This window comes from Gossypium arboreum, chromosome 1 (assembly GCF_025698485.1).
Source record: "Gossypium arboreum isolate Shixiya-1 chromosome 1, ASM2569848v2, whole genome shotgun sequence".
Lineage (NCBI taxonomy): Eukaryota > Viridiplantae > Streptophyta > Magnoliopsida > Malvales > Malvaceae > Gossypium > Gossypium arboreum.
The window spans coordinates 32,364,141-32,389,409 of record NC_069070.1 but is presented as its reverse complement, the minus strand read 5'-3'; the positions used below and the strand labels follow the sequence as shown (position 1 = coordinate 32,389,409).

General features: G+C 35.5%; 1 protein-coding gene and 1 non-coding gene across 2 annotated transcripts; one reads left to right on the top strand and one right to left on the bottom strand.

Moving 5' to 3' along the window:
- Window positions 1-3,446: 3,446 nt before the first annotated feature.
- Window positions 3,447-4,238, bottom strand: LOC108465007 (uncharacterized). Its single transcript, XM_017765307.2, has one exon. The coding sequence runs from the start codon at window positions 4,154-4,156 to the stop codon at window positions 3,731-3,733; it is 426 nt and encodes a 141-aa protein (XP_017620796.1). The 5' UTR covers window positions 4,157-4,238; the 3' UTR covers window positions 3,447-3,730.
- Window positions 4,239-20,961: 16,723 nt separating this feature from the next.
- Window positions 20,962-21,068, top strand: LOC128281365 (small nucleolar RNA R71). The gene has a single exon (XR_008271573.1). It is a non-coding gene; the product is annotated as a small nucleolar RNA R71 (small nucleolar RNA).
- The last annotated feature ends 4,201 nt before the right edge of the window (window positions 21,069-25,269 follow it).

Sequence of the window (25,269 nt, the reverse complement as noted above, 5' to 3'; positions counted from 1 at the left end):
GTTCCATTTATACTATTTTTAGTGATTTTTCAAATTCATGTCATTGCTGCAGCAATATTCTGTTTTAAGGCAAGTTTCATCTTTCCATGAATTTTTATGAACTAGATAACTGTTAAACTTCCATAATATCAAACATGATCTAAATTAGCCATCACCATGACTTATCAATATCAAACATTTTCTCAACCAAACATGGCCATATCATAAAATTATTTACACAAAATAAGTATATTGCTATACATGCCATACTTAAGTTTTACAAGCCATTTACCCGGATGAAAGTCCTTTGGATAGTGTGATCGAACCTTGACCCGTCCGATTCCCGAGCTGGCTTGTTCAAAACTACAGTAAATAAAGAGGAGGAGTAAGCACAAATGCTTAGTAAGTTCATATGTAAATAACAGGTAACATAACAATACAAATATACCAAACAACTTTAGCATGGTATCACCAAAACATATGTCATATTTCTAAACATCATTCATCATCTTACCACCTTATCATTGTTGTATCTATTTTCAACCCGAGGGTTAAGAACATACCTGTCCAAAGTGTTCATTTCACAACACTTACCAAAACGTCGCTTGCATCTTAAGTGTTCTTCCATTTCACTAGAAATTTCACCCGTTGAACACATCGGAATATAACTCGGATACATGGATAATTTGCACATAAGTGCCTCATATGTAATCAAGAAATCATGTAACCCGCCCCTAAGTGAACTCAGACTCAACTCAATGAGCTTGGGCGTTCGCATCCATAAGTGAACTCAGACTCAACTCAACGAGTTCAGATGCCTAGTTACATTTCACGAACTCGGACTCAACTCAACGAGTTCGGACATTCGCATCCATAAGTGAACTCGGACTCAACTCAATGAGTTCGGATGCTCAACCATCCTAGTGACATGTCACTTGTATCCTAATCTATTCCTAAGGTTCAAACGAGCGTTTTCCTCGATCACACATCTTTTCTGTCTTCCACGGAATATCGAAATCGGTACTTCGGTGATAGTTCATACTCATCAAGTAATTCACACAATTACATATTATTCAACAATAACCACAAAGCATAATATTTCATGATAATAATCAGCATCATATCATATAAACAACATTAAATTGCTTAAAATGACAATTATGTTACTACATTTACACATGAACTTACCTTGGTACCAAAATATAAAGATTTTGCAATTTAGTCCACAATATTTTCTTTTCCTCGATCGCGACTTGAATCTCGTTTTTCTTGATCTATAATACCAAATTAATCTTATTTAATACATACATTCATCAAAACAGCATTTAATACGAACTTTGGAAAAATTACACTTTTGCCCCTAAACTTTTGCATAATTACACTTTTGCCCCTAAACTTTTGCATAATTACACTTTTGCCCCTAGGCTCGGGAATTAAACTTTATTCCTTATTCTTATGTTTTATAACATGCTGATCATTTTTCCCTTCTATGGCAACATCAAATTCTCTCTCTAACATATACTTGTGACTATTAGGTATTTTTGCCGATTAAGCCCTTTTACTCGTTTTCACTCAAAACCGAGTAGCACAAGTTGTCTAACATAATTTAAAACCTCATATTCTATCATAAAACATCAAAATACACAAATTTCACCTATGGGTATTTTTCCAAATATAAACCCTAGGTTGAATTATTGCTAACATAAGCTTAATCGAGCTAAGGATTCCAAAACGTAAAGAACATTAAAAGCGGGCTTGGAGTCACTTACTATGGAGCTTGGAAGCTTGAAACAAACCCTAGCTATGGAGAACCCTTGAAATTTCGGCCTAATGAAGAAGATGGACAAAATTGGCTTTTAATTTTGTTTTTAATTCATTTTAATAACTAAATGACCAAAATACCCTTACTACTAAACTTTCCAAAAATTCCTTCCATGTCCTAATTTTGTCCATGAACTTAAAATTGGTCAAATTGCTATTTAAGACCTCCTCATTAATATTCCAAAACAATTTCATACTAAAAACTTCTAGAATGCAAGTTTTGCAACTTATTCGATTTAGTCCCTACTTTCAATTTAAGCACTTTAGGTATAGAATTTCATCACGAAATTTTCACACAATCATGCAATCATATCATAATCATCAAAATAATTATAAAATTATTATTTCTATCTCGGATTTGTGGTCACGAAACCACTATTCCGATTAAACCCTAATTCAGGATATTACAAGTTTCATCTTAGTAAATTTAATAATATTTGATGAAACTGGAAATTTGTAGAATAGTTTGGACATCCTCCTCCTACAACATCGAGCTATTTTTGCACTAATATTTTGTTTCATATCTTCGAGTTTTACATTTTTATTAAACCCTATTCCTATTTACTGGCGAGATTCAAATATACAACCAACTGCTCTTTGTAAAATTACCCCCTTAAGATGAACATATACAAATAATTAGTTATTCATCATCAATACAATATCTGGAAAATAAAAAAAGTTAAAAAATAGCTTTTATTTTTAAAAAAATAGTAGCTCAAACTAAAAAAACATATAATTACATACAAATAATTACAAACTAACTTTATAAACTCTAATTTGATTTTTAAAAAACCTGCACAAATCTTTCTTATTCTTTTTCTCTGTTTTCTCCCCTCTTGCTAAACATAAATCTTCCATTTTTTTTCTCTCTTAAACAGACGCCAAAAACATCAACAAAAACCAAAACCTTCAACAAGTCTTTTTTTTTTTTTGCCTGGGGTGGGGTTATATCTTTTGGGTTGTGCCGCCTGACAGACTAACGACCTCCATTAAAAAATATTTGTTTTTCACAAATATTTCAGAAAATACATATGAGTTTCGCCTGACATAGTAGCGGCACAAGAATTTTTTTTTTAAAAAAAACACTGATGATTGGATAATGATTAAAGAAAAAAGAGTGGTGCCACTAGTTCTTTAGACAATACCGATTTCCACAATAACAAATGGATCATTTTCGTATATAAATTTCTCCAAATTATTTTCATAATTAATTAATATTTTAAAATTATTTATATAAAAACCTTGAATCTTCCTTAACAAATTAGGCAAACTGTCCACTTTCTTGGTCTAGCAATGGAATAACAAATTTATTAAATTTAATTATTGAATTAATTTATTATATTTCTAATATTCTATATGTATTTATTTAAACCTAAATTTTAATCTTACAATTTTATAATATTTTAAATCCATTTTGCCTATAAATACACACAGATTCAATATAGCAATCGAAAATTAAAATGGGTAACGAAATGTGTGCTATGATACAAATATATTTATAAAATATATATATATAAAAGAATAAGGTCAATTAAAATGATTTCGAGACAGTTTAGACACTTGAAACTATAGTTTATAAATTCAATTTTAGCATTAGTAACTAATTTATGCATGAACTCATATAAAGAATTACATAGATGAATCTATTCAATTTAGATATGAGTGTCACCATATTATAAAAGAATCTGAGACCCAAACTTATCATCGAATAAATTGTTACTAGTAATTTGTACATGAAAATGGTATCTCTTCTTCAACCTAAAATTACATATGCAATCAAAAAACGATAACTAAGAAACTGTATTAGCCTAATTGATGTAAAATTTTCCTAAACCAATTTCTCTTTGTGAAAATTTTGAACCCCCCCCCCCCCCCAAATGAAAAAAAACCCAGAAAATTGAAACATTTTCTTTAAAGATTGCCATGCTATCTAATACTCTTCAGGGATACGATTAAGCACTGGAATATTACGATCAGGACAAGGAGACACGATATTAACTCGGTTCCCTGGGAGGTCCACAAGTTCACAAGCTACATCTTTGAATTCCAGAACCCCTCCATCTTTGCATTTCGAAAGCAATCGAACAGCTTCTTCCCTTGTCATCTTCACCTTTACTCTTATATTACTTGCTTTTGAATCAAAACCGGGGCTACTTCTCTTGATATCCTTGTGATCTTTAACTTCCAGCAATGGCTTTGTACTTGGAAAGGAATCATCGAAGTGTTTCTTGATGGGCGAATATGGATTCTTATTCAACCCATTCATGTTTATGAACTTGGATGCAGTAGTGTTGGATCCTAAAGCGATTTCATCAGAAAAAACCCAGTGGATAAAAGAAGCAACAAAGGTAAGCATTTTTGTGTTTCTTGGGGAGAAAAAAGGATGGGTTTTCTTTGTTATTTAGTGATTTTGTAGTGACAATGGTGATTGCTGGTGCAAGAGCAATGAAATGCAGGGGTGAGTTTATATAGATAAAAGAAGCATGGTGGGGGGGGTTTAGGAAGAGATAATTGATTGGTGAGTGAAAGAGTGGATTATGGGCAAAGTGTGATTCTGGAACAATGACTTGGGTCAAGGCGTCAAGTGCACGAAATTAGAACAAAGAAGAAAACTTGGTAACCCAAAAAATAAAATATAAGAAAGAGGACAAAAGAAAACTTCCGTTCCTTTCAGTCAAATTCATGATTGACATTGACCTGTCAACACCAACTCGTGTTTCATGAATCTTGATTATAATATACTTGAAACTCTTTTACGCTGAAACATAGTGATGAAGGGTTTTTCACCAATTGAACGTATTTATAAAATGCATTCGGGTTCAAACATTCGGGGGGAATAAATATTAGGCTCTTACTATTTCTGAAAAATAATTTATTTTTCTAAAAATAATATTTTATTATATTTAGATGAATTTACATAAAATATTTTCTGTTATATGGTAAAACTTTTAAAAATAATTCATAAAAATTAAATTTTAATGAAACAAACATACATTTGAGATTTATTTTTTTATTGTTTAATTGAATTTATTTTTATCTATAATTTTATATTTTATATTATTTTTGCATAAATTAAAAATATTATTTTAAATTCAGATTCATTGCAATGTCATTTTTAATTACATAACTACCAAGCGAGTATTTTTATTTAAAATGTGATATCTACAAAATTGACAAAAAAATTAACGATGTCAATAATTGGACTTGATTTTCAAATTTGAAAAGTAAATAGACTAAATTCTTAAAAATAAAAGCACAAAAACCAAATTGCAAATCTGTGAAGTGTACATAAGACTTATTATTAATATATTTCTAATTGTAATAAATATTTATTATTAAAATATTAATATTGAATATTTTCAATAATATGTGAATAATATTATTTAAAATTATTATTTTTAAAATTTATTATTAAAATAAAATTGAAATATTAAATAATTTATTAAAATAATAAATTATATTTGTGACAGCCCAAAATTGACCCTAGTCGGGAAGTGGTTTCGGGACCGCTAAACCGAGTCACCGAAATGTTTGAACGTAATATTTATTGTCTAGAATATGTAATTATGAATGTGTAAAATTTCAAGCTTGATTTAGCCGATAGCATGTGAATTCAGTTAGTAGGACTTGTGTGACACTTTTGAAAAGTGATAGGCTAATCTATAAGGACCTAATAGTGCATGTAGTCAAAGGGAGGACTTGCATGTCAAATTCCCCTAATAGTTAGTGGCCGCCATGACAAGAGATTATGGGTAAAAACATGTCATAAAACATGTTGGGACAATGGTGTATGTAAGAAAAAATAAATAGTGAGCATGGGAATTTAATAATGAAAGGAACAAAAAAAAAGAGAAAAAAATGGTCTCATGCATGCCCATTGCCGTGAGTGTGGAGAAGGAAAGAAGAATTTTGTTCATCATTTTTCATTTCCTTTGGGCTGAAAATTCTAAGGAAAAGGAAGGAATTCTTGTTTCATGTTGGTTTGGAAGAGGTTTAGGAGGAGGTTTGGCCATACTTGTACCTAGATTAAGGTAAGTTTGATGTTTTGCCATGAGATTCATGTATATTTTAGTTGCTAGCTTGATGTTCTTGTTAGCCCATGGTTCAAATCTTTGTTATGTCATGGGAATGAAATTCGCCAAAGTGAATATGGTGTTAATGCCATTGCATGCTAAATATCAAGCTTGATAATGATTCATGTGATGGTGGATTGAGGATTCTTAGATTTTCTTTTAGCATTTTGAATGAGATACTAAGTTCTTTGTTTAACCATGACCAAATTGAAACGGTATGGTGTTGTGGTATTCGCCATGTTATATCCATAAGTATGATTCATGCATGTTGCATGGTAAGTAAGATTTAAGCTTTGGATATGTGTGTATATTTGGATATAAGCCACTTGAGAATTCGCCATTGCACCTACATGAATATATGTTTGCACATGATGAATTGGTATGACATGTATGCTATTTTAAGGTGTCTATTTGCTTGTGATGTTGTTTGGTTATGAAATAAATGAGAGATGTGTATAGAACTACAATATGTAATGCGTTAATTAGGAAAATGTATGCTGTTTTTTTGTGTAGTATTAAGTGTAAAATTGGCCTCCACATAGACATGCATATTCGCCAAAGGAAGTAGATTGGTGTGCATGTATTCGGTTAGAGGCAACCATATTGAAGCCTTATCTTGGCTTAGATTGTTGACCAAATGGGTAATAAGTGAGGATGGTTGCGAATATACAAACATACATATGCATGTGTAATTGAATTATGAATGTTTAGCAAGAGGGTTAAACTAGTTGATTTATTGATTAAGCTCAAGGAGTTAAAGAAGGAGAATCAAGCAAGGGAAAGACGAAGGTCATCGAGTAGCCGACTTGGACTGTTTTACCCAACACAAGGTAAGTCATTAAGCGTATATTTGGTGTTGATTTAAATGATCAATATATATATGCAAATGTGTTTAAATGAGTTGGTGTGTAATTGGAAATGTATGTGTATGGAATGATGCCATTGTTGAATGTATAAAGGCAGCAAAATACATAAGGTATTGGTCTCGGCACTAAGTGTGCGGGTATAAATGGACACGGTGACAAGATTGGCACTAAGTGTGCGGGTTTAAATTGTACAGCACTAAGTGTGCGAGTTTGATTATATAGCACTAAGTGTGCGAGTTGAATACATATAGCACTAAGTGTGCGGATTCACTATATGCTCTTGCATTACAATTGGCACTGAGTGTGCGACATCATCGAGCTAATCCCGGACAGCGGATCGGGTAAGTACCTCGAGCTCATGACGAATAGAAAATATGTTCATGCTCGGGGTTGAATTTGGTAAGCCTTAAATCTATGTGATGATTGAAATTGTATGATTGTGGTGGAAATGAGTTAGTGTGTGAAAATGCCTCAAATATCTTGTTGTGTAGAATATGAAATGTGGATGTATGACTTGGTATGAGATTGGACCGAAAGGTCCGAGGAATTATGGTATAGATTCGATATGGATGAGTACCTAGCCTCGTTTATTGTTTCATGTTGTAGTAACTTTATCAGTGGATTGATGAATGCTTATGACTTACTGAGTTGTAAACTCACTCGGTGTTTTTCTTGTCACCCATTTTAGGTCTCTCGGACTCGTATTGTTTGCGTGATCGGGACCGTCGTTGAAGTCATCACACCGGCTGAAATCTTGTGGTATTGTTTTTGTTGTTGAAGAACCTTTGGCATGTATAGGCTATTATATTTTGTCGAATTGTGGGTTGTAAACTTTAAGCCATGTGAAAATGGCCTATGTGGTCGTCGAGTGGGATGCTAGAACCTATAGCCACGAGTCTTAGAAACTCAAATTTTGATAAGGTGGCCATAATTTGTGTCATGTATGATGGATGATTAAGGCCAAGGAAAAATTCATGAAATTGGCATAGTCTACTGCAGTAACTGTTGCGGACAGCAGCAGTGAGATGAGATTGAAAAGTCACTAAAAATAGTAGAAGTAGAATTAAATAGTGAGTAAATTATTTAACTGAACCTTGATGAATCTATTTTTATATGGACGAAACGAAACGACCATATGAGCGGTATACTGAGAAATATTAAGGTTCTCGTGAGACAGGGCCAGAACGGTTTCTGGGTCCCCTGTCGCGACTTTGACAATTTACCATAAATTATCCAGAAAGAATTAGGAGTCATGCCTTATATGTAAAGATTCCATTTTGAGTCTAGTTTCATTAGAAACAAACGGCACCAGTATTAAAGCCCTGTACAGGGAGATATTCAAGTTGTAACGCGAAGGTCAGAGCAGTCGGTCCCTGTAACATGGGTGACTTTAACTAATAAACTGTACCAATTGGCCCAACCAAAAATTCTAAAATAAATCCATGGATGGGTATATGAGTCTAAATTCAGGAAAATTTACGAAACCAGTTTCCGAGTTTTGAAACTCGAGATATGATTTTAAGGCGACGGTGACGCAGTTTTCCAGCCTGACTGGTAACGTCAAATTGGTTGGTATCTTGAGAGGGTTTGGCCGTTAACCCTCGTGTCCGACACGGCGTCGGTCACGAGTTAGGGGTGTTACAATATTTATTATATGATTAAATATAAATAATTAAATATGTATGTTTAATAATATTGAAAAATATAATATTTTAATAATTTTAAATAATTTAAAAATAAAAATAAAATTTATTATCAATATAATAATATTAAGCTTTATTTAAGTTAATTTTATATAAAATAAAATTATCTATAGAGAAGCCAGAAAATGACTCACGCTTTTCAAAAGGGTAAGTAATTTTATAAGAAAAATGGCTTATTTTTCGTTGACTTGCAAGTCATTTTCCGTTGACCAAGCCTGTTTTCTATGAAACAAGCACGGGAAAATGTAGAAAGTATTTTTACTAAAATATTTTACATGTAAACAAACGGACCCTTAGTCTATTCGTATTAATTAAAGTACTAAACATAATAATTATTCGATGCACGCTTTGAAGAGTTTTTTTTTTCTTGATAATTGTGATACGGCTGTAGGGATGAAGTTGATATGGATTAAACCCAAGTTTTTATACCGCAATAAAAATGTTTTTATAAATAAGTTAAGAGGTTCTTGGCCACTTTAAAGGCTTAAATTTTTATAGGTATACTTGTTGAAAATGTGATAAGTGTTTCATTTTTTTAATTTATTTATTTTATTATATCCTATAGAGCACACATTAGCTTCTGTTTGTGGAGTTTAAAAGACTACATTAAGGGATTATATTTCATGCAAGGTGAGACTTAGGCTATGTTTGATAAATTAAAATTAAATGTTGAAAAATAAGTGTTGAAAAATAAGTGTTGTTATATAATAATAATAATAATAATAATAATAATAATAATAATACAAAGAGCACAAGAATAATAGATGAGAATAAGGAGATTTCTATTGCATTTCTCTTCTTTTCATCATCATTATGAGTAGTATAGTTATATATATAGGAAAATTAGAGTCCTCATTTTCTAATACATAAATAGGAAAAGGTTTACAAAAAGATGAAAGGTGAAAGGTTGATTATAATGAACATCCACTTAATAGCATTCATAACACCCCCCCTTGAATGTTAATCTATAAAGGATATGCCTCATTAAAAACCTTATTAGGAAAAACCCTTTTGAACAAAAACCTAGTGAAGGAAAAAAGAGTACATAGTCTTTTGATACACATATGTCACAACTCTAAAAGAAAAATGTAGTGTTAATTTACTCCCCCTCATGTAAGCTTCACTTAAGATTTTGAAACGACACAATTCAATACTGAAAATTAAGCCTCGGAGAAACACCAGATTTGATTCTTGTTCCTTATCCTTTTAATGTTATTGTTGTTGTTATGAACATGTCTATGAACATTTGTGATGTTGATATGTTTAATTTAATTAATATGGCTTAAATTTAATTCGTGTTAGGTTGATTGCATTTCGTCTACTTGAGTTATTAAAATTGTGTTTGTGTTGTTATAGGTCTTGGTAAGATGTTTGATTAAGTAAAACCATGACTAAGTTATTATTGCATTACAATTGTAAGGTAACTAATGAATTAATTATTTAAATGAATTAAAATTGTAATTAATTGATACGATACTTAATCAGTGTATGTTTAATCATCTAAGGTAGCTGAGGGTTAAATTAGCAACGGTATCTAACGATACTTTCGCCTTGCATAACTTGCAGATTATTATGATTAAACTATTTCAAGGTAGAAATACATTGTTACCTCATGTAATCTTTTATGTGCTTATGAGATTGAATTAATTGTTTGAATTGGCATAGGGATATGTACAAGATATTATTTTAATTTCATAAGTATGTATGTGCATTAACACATTTTCTTATTAAAATTTGTTTAATCGGTTGAATTGACATAGTGATATAGTCAAGAGATAAATGGATTTTGGTAGGTAAGTATGTTCATAAGTTAACAAATTACCGAGTTGCCGTGAATTTATTCGTAACAAAATAAACACGAGTTTAATAATTCTAAGTTAAGAAATGTAATTAATCTAGCACAATTATATCATCTTGATTAAAATCATCTTTTGAAATCATGCATTGGAACTTTTATTTTATTTTTATTTATTTTACTTAGTTAAAATTGTAACGCCCTGATAAATTTATTTTTGTTTTTGTAAATTTGACACAAATGTGTATCTACTTCAGTGGCTAAGTGTTCTAGGGGTGTGTGTGAGGTCTTGGGTTCAAATCCAACTTTTGGCAAACTTTTTAATTTTAGATTCAAGCTTTACCCTTATTGAGTGGGCTTATATAAAATTGTTTGTTAATCCATATCAGAATGAATCTGCTAGTTCAAGTGATAAGGGAGTTGAGGTGTGAGAGGTCCTGTGTTTGAATCCTTGTGAGAGTGTGAATGTTATTTTTGTCTCAGTTGGCTGAGAGAGTTTGGTTGAGAGTGAGAGTATGAGTGAGTGGGTGGTTGTGGATGAGAGAATAGTAGGGAGTTGGGATATGGGGGTTATCTGATATTATTTTTGTTTTTTCAAAAAAAATTGATTTTCTCTCTCTTAAAAAAATTTCTGACGTTGTTTTCTCTATGACTTCGTTCCATCCAAAATTTCTATTCTTTTTCTTTATTTTTTTAAAAATTGTTCTTCCAAAGTCATGGTTATATGTTTTTTTGACTCTTCTTGCGTTAGGGCAAGTGAAGGTAGTGAGTTTTTGCTCGTTCTAAAGGCAACTATTAAGAATTATCTTTATTACTTTGTGTTAGTTTGATATTTGGGTTTTGGCATCAGCAATTCGTGAAGAACGAGACTCTCCCATCGTGGAATCATAGTTGGAGTCATTCGTTGTATTTGGGTAAGCGTTGAACACTCAAGTTCACCGTTTTCGGTTCCATTAGTTCAGTTTAACAGTGAGTTTAGACTTATTTTAGAAGTTTTGTTATGTCGATTTTAGGTGTTAGTTGGCTTAGGAGTGTTTTCGCATTAAAACAGTACCAGGTGTATTCCCAAAACGCAAAAAATCGAGCTTCAGTGAAAGCCGAAGAACCTTACTATCGACGCCACACAGGTGTATGCCTGGCCATGTGGCACACGGCCGTGTGTTTGACGAGAGCATGGTTGTGTGCAAGACACGATTGTGTGGTTGTGTAGGTGTGGCCGTGTGGGCCACATGGGGATGTGGGCCCAAAATTCTAAATTTTTTCTTAGGGTGGCACGGTTCGTTCCGATCGACTGTGGGCCTACTGTAAGGTAGGTAAGGGATAACGAAACCCTAAACTATGAGATTTAATATTCTGATAGTCTACCTTGTGTAGGATATTGATGAGTGTATCTATTCTGATTTTGTATATATATGATATCTATTTATGAGCATGTTATGCATGATATTACTGTATCTATTGTTTCTGTATCTGTGACTAGGGTGGGTTTTGTATATATAGAGGAAGTGATTTGTACGACGACACTTCCCTATATTATGGCAGCTTGACTGGATAATATCTACAATGTGTCACATCGAAACTATATGGTGTGTAGGGATGGGTGGACGCTTTTAACCTCACATAGTGTGATGGGATGATCGGAAATGATGTGTAGAGGATGGGGGTAGGATTCTGCAAATCTGTACTGCTTATTTGATTATGTTATCTGTATCTGAAATGGACATAAGTTCAAATCTGTATCTCACTGTCTATAAGATTTTTGTATGTATTGCATGTCTATTTCTGTTGGGTTACACACTAAGTTTACAAAAACTCACATCTGTTTGTCCGTTCTGTTTAGGTAATCCACAGACTTAGGCGGATCAGTGTGATGGAGCCTTACGGAGACCACAAATTCGTAAATTGTTAAAGTTTATGGTTTTTATTTTAATTTAAGGATTATTTATGGAGTTTTGTAATAATTGGATTCTCCAGACTATTGGGTTTAATTTTGGGATTTGGACTCTCGTTTTAATATTTTATTTGTGACGAATACTTAAAACCATGTTTTTTACTAAAACAAAGGTTTTCCAAAATTACGAATGGGATTTTAAAAAATAACGTTTTCTATAACTTCCGCTGTAAATCTCGTTTGGTAAACAAAATAATTAGGTAACGCTTTTGACAATAGATATAAGCAAATATGATTTATAAAGCTGAAATGATTTATCGTAACGACTCTGTTTTCAAAACCCTTCTTTGTGACATTTTCGGATTTGGTCATAACGTCTAGGCTGGATTTGGGGTGTTACATTTAGTGGTATCAGAGTCAGGTTACAAAATTCGGGCTGTGAATTTTGGGTTCCAAAATTGTGTTTCAAAAAGAACTAATTTTCAAGTAACTTGAATAATTTGAGAAAGTATGTGGTACATCGAGTCTTCAACGCCGATCCTGTAAGTATTTCTGAATTTAGATAGAATACTCTGGAAACACTATAGTTAGCACTTTCTGAAAACTATACTGAGCTAGTTAGAGACTAAAATCTCTGAAACACTTCTTAACTTCTGATAAATTGTGCATAAAATATCTGCTAATAAATACTAGAACTGATGTATAAAATTTTATAATGTAAATAAAATTTAAAATATACGATGAGTGCTCATGGAACTTACGGTCGTGGTATTCGTCGGCACGGTAGAGGTCGCAAGGGGTTCGAGCTGAGTCTTCCTCTTTGGGCAGTATGGCAAACTTAGACACGAGTGAGACACCGATTTCACTTGCGACTGAGACTAGGTCTCAAAGCCTTTTAGCTGGGGACGACGCACTGCCCAAAGCCATGCTGAGGGTGTTGGAGAGGATCGCTGAACCCCATTCTGGATCTGGGGGTCGTAGGTCGGTAACTGAACGACTCTGGTTCGATGGAGCTAAGCTATTTATGGGTGTCACTGGAATTGCTCCTATTGTGGCCGAGTATTAGTTGGAGGTCACCGAGAGGATTATGAACAATATTGACTGTACTCCTAAGTAGAAACCTGAGGGTGTAGTCACTTTAGTTCGCGACGAGGCATATCAAGGGTGGTTATCGGTTGAGATGGGTACTCAACCAGATTGTCTGAACTAGAATTTCTTTAAGACTACTTTCCAGGGGAAGTATGTGGGCGCAAGCTGTAACACTTCTTGATCGCGTGATTCGTAACAAGTAATAAATATTTATAATGAAGATCAAACCTAGACTAACTATTATCACGACGAAAAGGCAAGCGCACCTATCAAAAATAGTATAATAATGGTAAGACTGGGATATCGTACCCAAGGGAACCAAAAGTACTAGTAATAACTATCTTTTTATTATCTAGCCTAAGAATAAAAGGGTTTGTTTATTAAACTAATTATTTAAATTAATTAACTGATTTAATTAAAGCAAAGAGAAAATTTGGAAAAAGACTTGAAGAAAAGAAATTGATAAAGACGACACCCAAGGAGGAATCCACCTAGATTTCACTTGTTATCTGACTCTGAACTGGACGATTTATTCACTTGACTTGTTCCGTAGAGATCCCTAAGTTAAGTTATTATCCCTATTCAAAACTAATAACATCTAATCCCTAGATTGAATAACCAAGACTTTTCTCTAATTAACACTCTAGGGTTGCATTAACTCGATCTATGGATCCCCTTATTGGGTTTCACCCTAATCCGACAAAATCTCGTAACCCTATTTCTAGGCGTTTGATCAACTTCGCTTAATTATGCCAAATCTACTCTTAGGCAGGGTCTATATCTCATCTGCATAAGCACATCAAGTCATGAATTAATACCCGGAATATTAACTTAAGCATTAAGAACACATAATTAAGAACAAATCAAGTATTTATCATACAGTTCAGATAATAAAAACAAGATCCATCATAGGTTTTATCCCCCTTAGGTATCTAAGGGGTTTAGTTCATAATAAAATAAGAGTACATCTCAAAAGTATTAAAATAACAAAACATAAAGAAAATTCTAAAACCCCTAAAGGAATTCTAAGAGAGATCTTCAGTCTTGGAGTAGCTCCAGCTTTTGAGATGGATCGTCTGGCTTTCTTCAAGTAATTCCTGACGCATGGTTCTGTATTCTAGAAAAGTTCTGGAAAGCGCGGCCTCCTTCTAGGTCATACTTAGGGTGTTTATATAGGTTTTGGATTGGCTTTCTTCCTCCCTAAGTATCCTTCTCCGTGTAAAATACAACTCTTTGAAAAAGGGACATGCCTATGTGCCACGACCGAGTGACATGATTACTAGGCCGTGTTCGATTTGTTGAATTGCACACGACCGTGTGGGCTCAATGGCCAGGCCGTGTAATCGTGAAAACCTTGGTCGACACCCCCGAAGGCCACAGGCGTGTGAGATGCCCGTGTGGCAAGGCTTAGGCCGTGTCATCTTCTCGATTTGGTCCATTTTGTCCATTTTTAGCTCGTTTTTGGCTCCTTTCAACTCTTGGTGCTCTCTTGAGTACAAAACATGAAATAACTGGATTAAGAGCACTAAAATCCAAAAATCTAGTAATAAACATCCATAAATATGCTAAGTATTTAGGGTATAGATATGTATAATTTGGCGTTTATCAAATACCCCCACACTTAAGCATTTGCTTGTCCTCAAGCAAAATTCTAATTTACTGCTAGAATTCATTATTCTCAATCACATAATCATTATTGATAATGTTACAAGTTATTCCATAGAAAATCATACAGTGAGAATTCAACTATAGGGGCATTAAAAGCCTCAAACAATCTAAATCGAATACTTTGACAACAAAATTATAGGTAATCTCCTTCCTTCAAGTAATTAACTTTAGTCCTAAATATACAAGAGGTGACATCCTCACTAAAGATTCACTCAAATCACTCAAAGTGTTTAAGGTTCAAGATTAGGCACTCGATTGTCTAACATGAAAAGTTATTACCATAGGTTTGTATGAAAATCACATCTCCACCACTTGTAAATGATATGATACACTAATCAAAAGGTCTTTGCATGGTTATAACGGGGTTTAGGTTACAGGTATGGATACAAACTGAAGAGAAAAAGGTTAGAATCGAGATAATTTCAATATATTACCCCACTATAAAAACATAATTACTGAACCACAAAAAAATATCTAGAACTATTTTACATGAGTTCATGACAACTTTAGCTTGCTGAGAATTACAATATAATACTGAGTTTTTTTTTAAAGAACAAATCAAGTCGATACAATATAGAAATCATACTTCATGACTCAGTAATAAAAAATGGTGAACATAACGAGGTAACAATATTAAATTCAATCTCAATAAAAATGGTCAAATTTAGTAAGAGGATTTCAACAATAATGGGTTAATGGGTTAATGATGAGGGTTAAACAATGAAAAAGTGTTAGTAGGCTCAAGGGGTTTCACTAAGGGTTTAATTATGTAGGAAGGCTTTTTATGGAGTAAATGGGTTAAATCCTAAGTGCCTTTATCATCTTAGTATATCAAATCATACGTGTGATCTCAATATGTATAATCGAAGCAAGTTCTAGAATAACAGTTCAATGTTGACACACTCAAACCACAAACGAAGTGAGCAAGAAAGAAAACTATATGCTCAACAGGCTCAAAAATCTCACCAAAAATTTGGGTTTTTGATGTCATTCCTGTATACTTTAAGATTTCAAGATAATACCTCAATTTAGGAAAATAATCTAAAAAAATTAGTTCTCAAAATATCAACTTATCATACTCGATTCTTTAAGGTCCTATAATCAAATAATCATGCATAATTCCCATGGTCTAATTTATGACATACCAACAATAATTATAGATCAATTAGAATTTATTCGATCAAGATTATGAGAAAATCACTTAAGCACAAGATCAACTTCAGGGATTTGAGAATAATGCAAATGTTAGGTGTCATGTTCACCCCCCACACTTAAGATGTACATTTCCCTCAATGTACAAAGATATATTATTCAAAATAAAGAAAATCATAAGAGAAATAGAGGTGAAACTCCCTGTTATATGGATGTGGAGCTTGATTCTGAAGATGGAGTAGCTGTCATTGTTCTTGGCTAGATGAAGAAATTGGGCCGTTTGAACATGGCACTTGTGAGGTATTGTTTCCCTTTTGTTTCCTTATTCCGTAAAATATTCCTAGCAGCTTTGCTTAGAAGTCTGTAGAAACATGAAGAGCTTATTAAGAGATGGTGTGAAAGAGAGTGCAGTGGAATTACTTGTTAGAAATACCAGAAAAATGGAAAAAGAAAAATAAATTTACTAATATAGATATGTCTTTCAAAATAAAATAATAAAATTAAAATGAAAATAAAAATAAAAATAAAAATAAAAATAAAATAAAATAAAATAAAATAAAAATAAAATAAAAATAAAAATAAAATAAAATAAAATAAAATAAAACAAAATAAAATAAAACTAAATAAATAAAACTAAATAAATAAAAAAATAGGAGGATTTAATGATCCTCGTCGGTGGGGCCCTTAGGTGGTGGTGCTGGAGTGGCGATGTGGAAGTGTTGGCACAGCTGCTGCATCATGGCCTGCATGTCGTCCATCTATCGGTCCCATCATCGATCTCGCTCATGGATCATCTCGAACTGTGTAGTGCAATACTACTCGAAATGGGCGAGTCAATCGGAAAGGTGTGCCAATGAAGCAGCCGCATGAGATGGTTGTTCCCTAGGTGGTGCGGTAGAAGGCTCCTCATGTTGTGGAGGAACATCATCAGGGATGTCCTTAATATCCTCTTCGTCAATGACATGCGAGAGACGGTACTGAGGAGGATCGGTTCCACGTCGGCGCTCGATCATCCTCATGTGTAACATGGTCGTGATGCCCTGTGGGGATATCTGACCTATCAGGGTAAGCGCTGATGACTGGGTCGCGGTGTTGAGGAGGCCGAAGTGTCTGGCAAGGCGCGTCACATAGGGGCCGATAGAGATCACTCCCTTCCTATGCCACTTAGTCTGATGGCGAATAGCGAAAGCAATGAAGTAAGCCAAGTCAGTCACGTGTGCATTCACCATGCACCATAAATAGTAGGGTCATGGGTGTTGATGACGCCGGTGCTCTCTCTCCTCCCGGTCAAGGTGTGTGCCAATATGGCATGGAGATATCATAGGGAAGGGGGAAGAGCTGAGGCCTTCGAGCGGCTGGGGTCGTAGGTGGAAGAGAGTGGGGCCAAAGCCTTCCAGCACAAGGAGGGGGAGATGTGGATATTGCGTGGTAGTGCATTCATGTCCTCCTCCTGTAAATGAAAAGTGCCTGGGTCGTCATTGTTCGTTATCACCACCTGTAAATGAAAAGTGGAGCATAATTCTAAGGTTAGCTCTAAATAAGTGGGCTCGGTAATAGCAAAGAACCGTTCCCATGGGTCTGCGAACAGGAGGGTGCGAATGGCATCAGCGAGTTGGACTTGCTCTACGGCAGCCCAGTCGATCCAGTAACCTGTGGTGATGGGTCGTGCGTGTAGTATTTGAAATAGCTCTTCCTGCGAAGCTTGTGGAAAGTCAAGGAACGGGTGCCGAACTTCGACTGTAGTACGTACCGAGGAAGAACCCGGTCCGCTACTTCTCTTTGAGGATGGGACCGCGGCCTTCTTTCCTCTTGATGACGACATAATATACTTTAAAATATATGAGCAGTGATAGAATCCACGATACATCAGTAGTTAAGCAAGAGGCCCAAAACTAGTATATGCTATTTAGTGGCTTAAATAATTCAAATATAGAAAAATTTAAAGCAAATTCCTAACTAGTCTAAAGCAAAATAGTAAAATATCTATGTAAATCATGTAGAATACTAATGTAGCAATACAAATTTTAAAAATAAAGTTGAGAAAGTGAACCAAAGGCTATTGTATGGCGGCGCACGGGCGTGTTGATGTCGAGCACGGGCGTGTGACACGGGGGTATAGCCGTGTGGAGGAAAAATGAAGGGTATAGAGAGGGGAAAGTAGGGATTAATGCAAGAGGAATGGATTTCAGGGTGGTTTGAGGGTTGGGGAAGTGAGAATCATGGGAATGGTGGCTGGAATAAGGATTACGGAGTGGGGATGAGAAATTTTTGGCTAGGGTTTTGAAAGGGGGAAGAAGATGAACAGTGGTTTGTTTATATAGGGGAGGGTCACACGGCCTAGGGCCACGCCTGTGTGCTTTGAGTGTGTGCCCGTGTTTTTCAAAATTTTCAATTTAGGTCGTGCCTGGCTACTGTCCCACGCCCGTGTATCTTGGGCGTGTGTGGCACATGGCCATGTCACATGATCGTGCCTAGCTTTGTTCGCTTCTCCTACTCCCGTGTGTTATGGTAGCACTCCAGTGTATTGTTGTACATGGCTAAATGGCACGGGCGTGTCGCACTCCCATGTCGAAGAAACAGAATCGAGCCTTATCCATGGCACGCCCATGGGTTTTCATTCCGACGCCCGTGTGTTCCTATCAAGTTCACCCACGGCCATGTCGCACGGTTGTGAGGATTTAGCGCATCCCATGTTTTGGGGAAATTATGTCCTGCTTCAACACGGCCGTATCGCACGGCCGTGTCGCTTCCCCTGTTTGGCCATGGCTTTAGGCACGCCCGTGTGCCTAGCTGTGTGTGCTGAAAAACTTTGCAATTCAAAGATTAAGTTAATTGATTCGAAGTGTGAGAAAATAAAAATAAAGAAATCAAAATATGTTAGTCTCGGGTTGCCTCCCGAGAAGTGCTTTTTTATAGTCTAAGCTCGACTTACCTCTCCGTTGAATGGTCAGGGTGGTTCGAGGAGTTCATACTCCTTATTCCTGTTGTCAATTTTAAAATAAGGTTTTAAACGAGTGTTGTTTACCTTAAAAGTGCTGAACTTGGGATGACTCACCTCTACTGTACCAAATGGAAAAATACTAAGTACCGTAAGAGGGATTTCCTTATTTGGTGTGGTAGTGACAATGTGAGGATCAAAGGTATCTAGTAAGACTGTATCGCCAACCTTAAGTTGATTAGGAGAGGTATCGGGCTTGTGTTTGCGCAGTTTCGGTTTATCATGTGTTCTCGGTTTGTGTTCTCGCCATTCGTCTAGCTCCTTTATCTGTAGTCTTTGTTCTTCATGGACGTCTTTGTTCTCTTCATGATAGTAGAGGACTGTCTCTGTTGTCTTGGTTCGAGGAAGTTCCTGCAAGGACAATTGAATATTAGTTTTATCATCGACAGGTTTTATAGTATTAGCTTGAGTCTTAGAGGTTTTGACTGAGTCACGTGCTTGGAGTGTTACTGCGTCGTCACCTGCACGAAGTGTTAGCTCTCTTGTGCCTACATTAATAATGGTTCTGGCAGTTGCTAAAAATGGTCATCCTAAAATTAGAGGTACCTCGTTATCCTCATCCATATCTAAGACAACGAAGTCTACTGGGTAATTAAATTTATCAATTTTAATGAGAACGTCTTCAATAATACCCTTAGGAAATCTAACTATTTTGTCAACCATTTGTATGCTCATCCTAGTTTGTTTGGGCTTACCAAGACCTAGTCGTTTAAACATTTTATATAGCATAACATTTATACTTGCCCCTAGATCAGCTAAAGCATTATTCACAGATAGACTACCAATTAAGCAAGGAATTGTAAAACTCCCTGGATCTTTCAATTTGTTAGGTAGTTCATTCTTTAGAATAGCTGAGCAGACTGCATTGAGTTCCACATGTGATGTAGCGTCTAATTTCCTTTTATTGCTCAGAAGTTCCTTTAAGAATTTTGCTGAGTTGGGTATCTGCAAAAGAACTTCAATAAAGGATAAGTTAATATGTAATTTCTTTAAAAGTTTGACAAACTTACCGAATTGTTCTTCTGTTCTATCTTTCGTAATCATTTTAGGATATGGCACACGAGGTTCATGAGTTGTACTTTCATGTTTGGGATCATTATTGTTTACCCCTTCTCGTCTTTTGTTCATCGCGTTGCCTTGCTGTATTTCTGGCTCAGGTGTAATGAATCCTTCCGTATCTTGAGTGCTAACTGCATTGAGGTGTTCCCTCGGATTAGGTTCAGTATTACTTGGTAGGCTACCTTGTGGTTGTTTGGAGATTAGCTTAGGTAGCTGGCCTATCTGAGTTTCAAGTCCTTGGATCGATGCTTGTTGATTTTTAAGTGTTGTCTCGGTATTTTGGAAATGGGTTTCTGACACCGAGATGAATTTAGAAAGCATCTCTTCAAGGTTTGGTTTTTTCTCCTATTGATAACGTGGCTGTTGAAAACCTTGAGGATTTTGTGGCTTTTGATTTCCTTGACCTCCCCAGGAAAAATTTGGTGGTTCCTCCAACCTGCATTATAAGTATTACTGTATAGGTTATTTTGAGATCTAAAGTTATTGTTACTCATATAGTTGACTTGTTCCTCTTCAGTTGTAGGATTGAAGGATTGGTATTCTGTATGTACACCTCCTCCGCTTGAGTCACACCTTATTACTGGATGTACATGCGTAGAACCAAGTAAACCGTCAATCTTTTTATTGAGAAGTTCTACCTGATTAGAGAGCATGGTGACTGAATCGATGTTATAGATGCCGGCTGTTTTCGTTGGCTTTGTCCTCATAACTTGCCACTGATAGTTGTTCAGTGACATCTCCTCTATGAATTCATAGGCATATTCCGGTGTTTTATTGTTAATGGTTCCGCCAGTAGCTGTGTCAATCATTTTTCTAGTCGAGGGATTCACACCATTGTAGAACGTTTGAACTTGCAGCCAAAGCGGTAACCCATGGTGAGGGCACCTTCTCAGTAAGTCATTGTATCTCTTCCATGCATTGTAAAGTGTTTCTAAATCCATCTGTACAAAAGAAGAGATATCATTACGCAATTTAGCCATTTTAGCCGGTGAAAAATATTTTAGTAAAAACTTCTCGGTCATTTGTTCCAAAGTAGTGATAGACCTTCGTGGTAACGAGTTCAACCACTATTTATCTTTGTTTCTCAGTGAAAAGGGAAATAATTGAAGACGAATGGCATCATCAGAAACGCCATTGATTTTGAATGTATCGTAAAATTCAAGAAAATTCGCCAAATGCGTGTTGGGATCCTCATCCTGCAAACCATCAAACTGAACAAACTGCTGTATTATCTGAATTCTGTTAGGTTTTAGTTCGAAATTATTCGCAACAATAACAGGTCTAACTATACTAGACTCAGTTCCTGTTAAAGAAGATTTAGCATAGTCATACATAGTACGTGGAGCAGGATTTTGATTAGCTGCAATTGCAGGAGGCAGCTACTCGCCTGGGTTTTCAGCCATCTCGTCGGTTGGGGTTTGAGCATCGTCTTCTCGCTTGTTCTCCATGTAGCATAAACTACGCCTTATTTCTCTTTGATTTTTGCGAATTGTATGATCGATTTCTTCGTCAAAGAGTAATGGTCCTGACGGGTTTCTTCTAGTCATAAACTATAAAAACCTGTCAAGAGAGAGAAAAAAAAGTAAATTAATAAATAATAAAATAAAATAAAATTACAAGAAAAATAAATGGCTAAAGTAATAAAAATTTAGTGTTCCTAATATTTCAGTTCCCCGGCAACGGTGCCAAAAACTTGATCGCGTGATTTGTAACAAGTAATAAATATTTATAATGAAGATCAAACCTAGACTAACTATTATCACGACGAAAAAGCAAGCGCACCTATCGAACAATAGTATAATAATGGCAAGACCGGGATATCGTACCCAAGAGAACCAAAAGTACTAGTAATAACTATCTTTTTATTATCTAGCCTAAGAATAAAAGGGTTTGTTTATTAAACTAATTATTTAAACTAATTAACTCATTTAATTAAAGCAAAAAGAAAATTTGGAAAAAGACTTGAAGAGAAAGCAATTGATAAAGACGACACCCAAGGAGGAATCCACCTAGATTTCACTTGTTATCTGACTCTGAACTGGAAGATTTATTCACTTGACTTGTTCCGTAGAGATCCCTAAGTTAAGTTATTATCCCTATTCAAAACCAATAACATCTAATCCCTAGATTGAATAACCAAGACTTTTCTCTAATTAACACTCTAGGGTTGCATTAACTCGATCTATGGATCCTCTTATTAGGTTTCACCCTAATCCGACAAAATCTCGTAACCTTATTTCTAGGCATTCGATCAACTCCGCTTAATTATGCCAAATCTACTCTTAGGCAGGGTCTATTTCTCCTCTACATAAGCACATCAAATCATGAAGTAATACCCGGAATATTAACTCAAGCATTAAGAACACATAATTAAGAACAAATCAAGTATTTATCATATAGTTCAAATAATAATAACAAGATCCATCATAGGTTTTATCCCCCTTAGGTATCTAAGGGGTTTAGTTCATAATAAAATAAGAGTACATCTCAAAAGTATGAAAATAACAAAACAGAAAGAAAACTCTAAAACTCCTGAAGGAATTCTGAGAGAGATCTTCAGTCTTGGAGTAGCTCTGGCTTTTGAGATGGATCGTCTGGCTTTCTTCAAGTAATTCCTGACGCGTGGTTCTATATTCCAGAAAAGTTTTGGAAAGCGCGGCCTCCTTCTAGGTCACACTTAAGGTGTTTATATAGGCTTTGGATTGGCTTTCTTCCTCCCTAAGTATCCTTTTCCGTGTAAAATACAACTCTTTGAAAAAGGGACACGCCTGTGTGCCACGACCGTGTGACGTGATTACCAGGTCATGTTCGATCCGTTGAATTGCACACGACCGTGTGGGCTCAATGGCCAGGCAGTGTGAATCGTGAAAACCTTGGTCGACACCCCCGAAGGCCACGGACATGTGAGATGCCCATGTGGTAAGGCTTAGGCCGTGTCATCTTCTTGATTTGGTCCGTTTTGTCCCTTTTTAGCTCGTTTTTGGCTCTTTTCGACTCTTGGTGCTCTCCTGAGTACAAAACGTGAAATAACCAGATTAAGAGCACCAAAATCCACAAATCTCGTAATAAACATCCATAAATATGCTAAGTATTTAGGGTATAGATATGTATAATTTTTCGTTTATCACCTCTCACTCGTATCCGATGCTGGGATAGGGTCCGAGGCATTACCGGGACTTTACACTTGTAACACAATAATTGGATCGAAAATTTTTGCTAAAATTTTAAAACCTTTTAACCATGAATATCTTGTCCCTTACATAGGATTTCGAGGCCTATAACATACTTAGAGGTAGTGCGGGACTAATTCGTGCACATTCGAAAAACCTTAGGCTCCTTAGAAAATTTTTCTTATCTTAAAGTGTCACATGCCCGTATAGATGGGTCGTGTGGTCACACACGCCCGTGTGACTTGGGACACGCCCATGCCCATCGGTCGTGGGCAACATTGACTTATCAACACGGCCATAGCACACTCCCGTGCTGCCTGCTCGTGGACAACACTGTCTTTTAGACACGACAAGTACACACGCCCGTGCGGCCTACCCGTGTGCACTATTGATTTAGAATTTTAAATGCAGGGGACACACGGCCATAGCCCAAACCTATGGGAAGGAACAATGTGTCACACACGGCCTAGACACATGCCCGTGTGTCTAACCATGTGGACTCTAATAGACTATTTTCGAAGCCTTTGGTCACCCTTTCTACCATCTATACTTAATGGTTATCAATTTTTGAAACCAAACATGACTACGCATTTTTGATAAATCTTATTGTGTGGAAACCTTATATCATTGGTTTCATACATGAAAGGTTATTTCCTATTTAGTGTTTATGGGTTCCCATGTCACTTTAATTCGTCCGAAATTGGCTCATTCATGCGTCTCATTGCCAATTGATAACAACCCATCACATGTAAATAAAATCATGCATAGATTCGTAGGTTATAGCCTATTTCAATTATGCCAATTTCTATGGCCATATACAAAGAAATAAACATATTTTTACATTCCTTCATTTGGTAAAGCAAATGACACATATGACAAAATACTCAAAACCCTATACATGCCATTGAACAAAATAGAGATGTCTATATACCAAAGCTGGGCTTGTTGATAGTGTGCTGACTCTTCTACAGTCTTCCAATCTTTATGGGTCCTTGAGCTCTGAAAAATAGGGAAAAGTAAGGGGGTAAGCATTTACATGCTTAGTAAGCTCAAATAAAAGGAAAGTAGACTTACCAAACATTTAACATGCATCCATGATAAATAAGGAAACCAACAATTATGAACTGGTTCCCTATTACATGTACTCAATCAATAAGTTAGTAACATAATTAAGCATCATATAATTTAACTAGATGAGCGCATCATTCAACATCTCATTTACACAAACATCTCATGTTAATCTCATTGAGTCTCTAGGAAATCTCGATGGAATACCAATTAACCGTCAATTCATACGAATGATTATTCCATATATGCACTCTCGCGAACCTCACTTATTATGGCGGGATTACCAGTCTAGGCTAAATCCCCCATTTTATGAACTCATAAGGTGATGTCGTGATTACCAGTCCAGGCTAAATCCTTTATTACGACAAACACTCCTAATGAGCCAGATCTGAATTACCAGTCCAGGCTAAATTCAGACCCTAATTGGATTACCCGTCCGAGATAAATCCATAATGCACACATATTCTTCGGGAGGCTTGATCATTTAAAGGAACACCCGTCTGGGCTAGATCTTTAATACAATTGAGATTAATGGATTACTCATCTGGGCTAAATCCTTACTGCAACACATGCAGGATCTCAAATCACATGTAATTACGGGTTACCATCGAATTCCCTTTTTCAACCTCAACCGAGACTTTTAACCACAATTCTTTATTAAGAATGTATTTCATGAATATTCATACTATCAAGATGTGTAGTCAACATACGTTTATAAATCATATAATTATGCATACTACAAGTTTACTTGTGTTATCCGAACTTACCTGGTATTTGTTTCGAAGCAGTGTTTCGGTTATTCTGAAACCTTGCGTTTACCTCGATTGACCTCCGGAATTTGTTCCTCGGGGTCTATAACAACAAAATTATATCATTAATACCCCACATTATAGATTACAAGTCTAATTCTCACCCCCGATCCAAATGACCGTTTTGC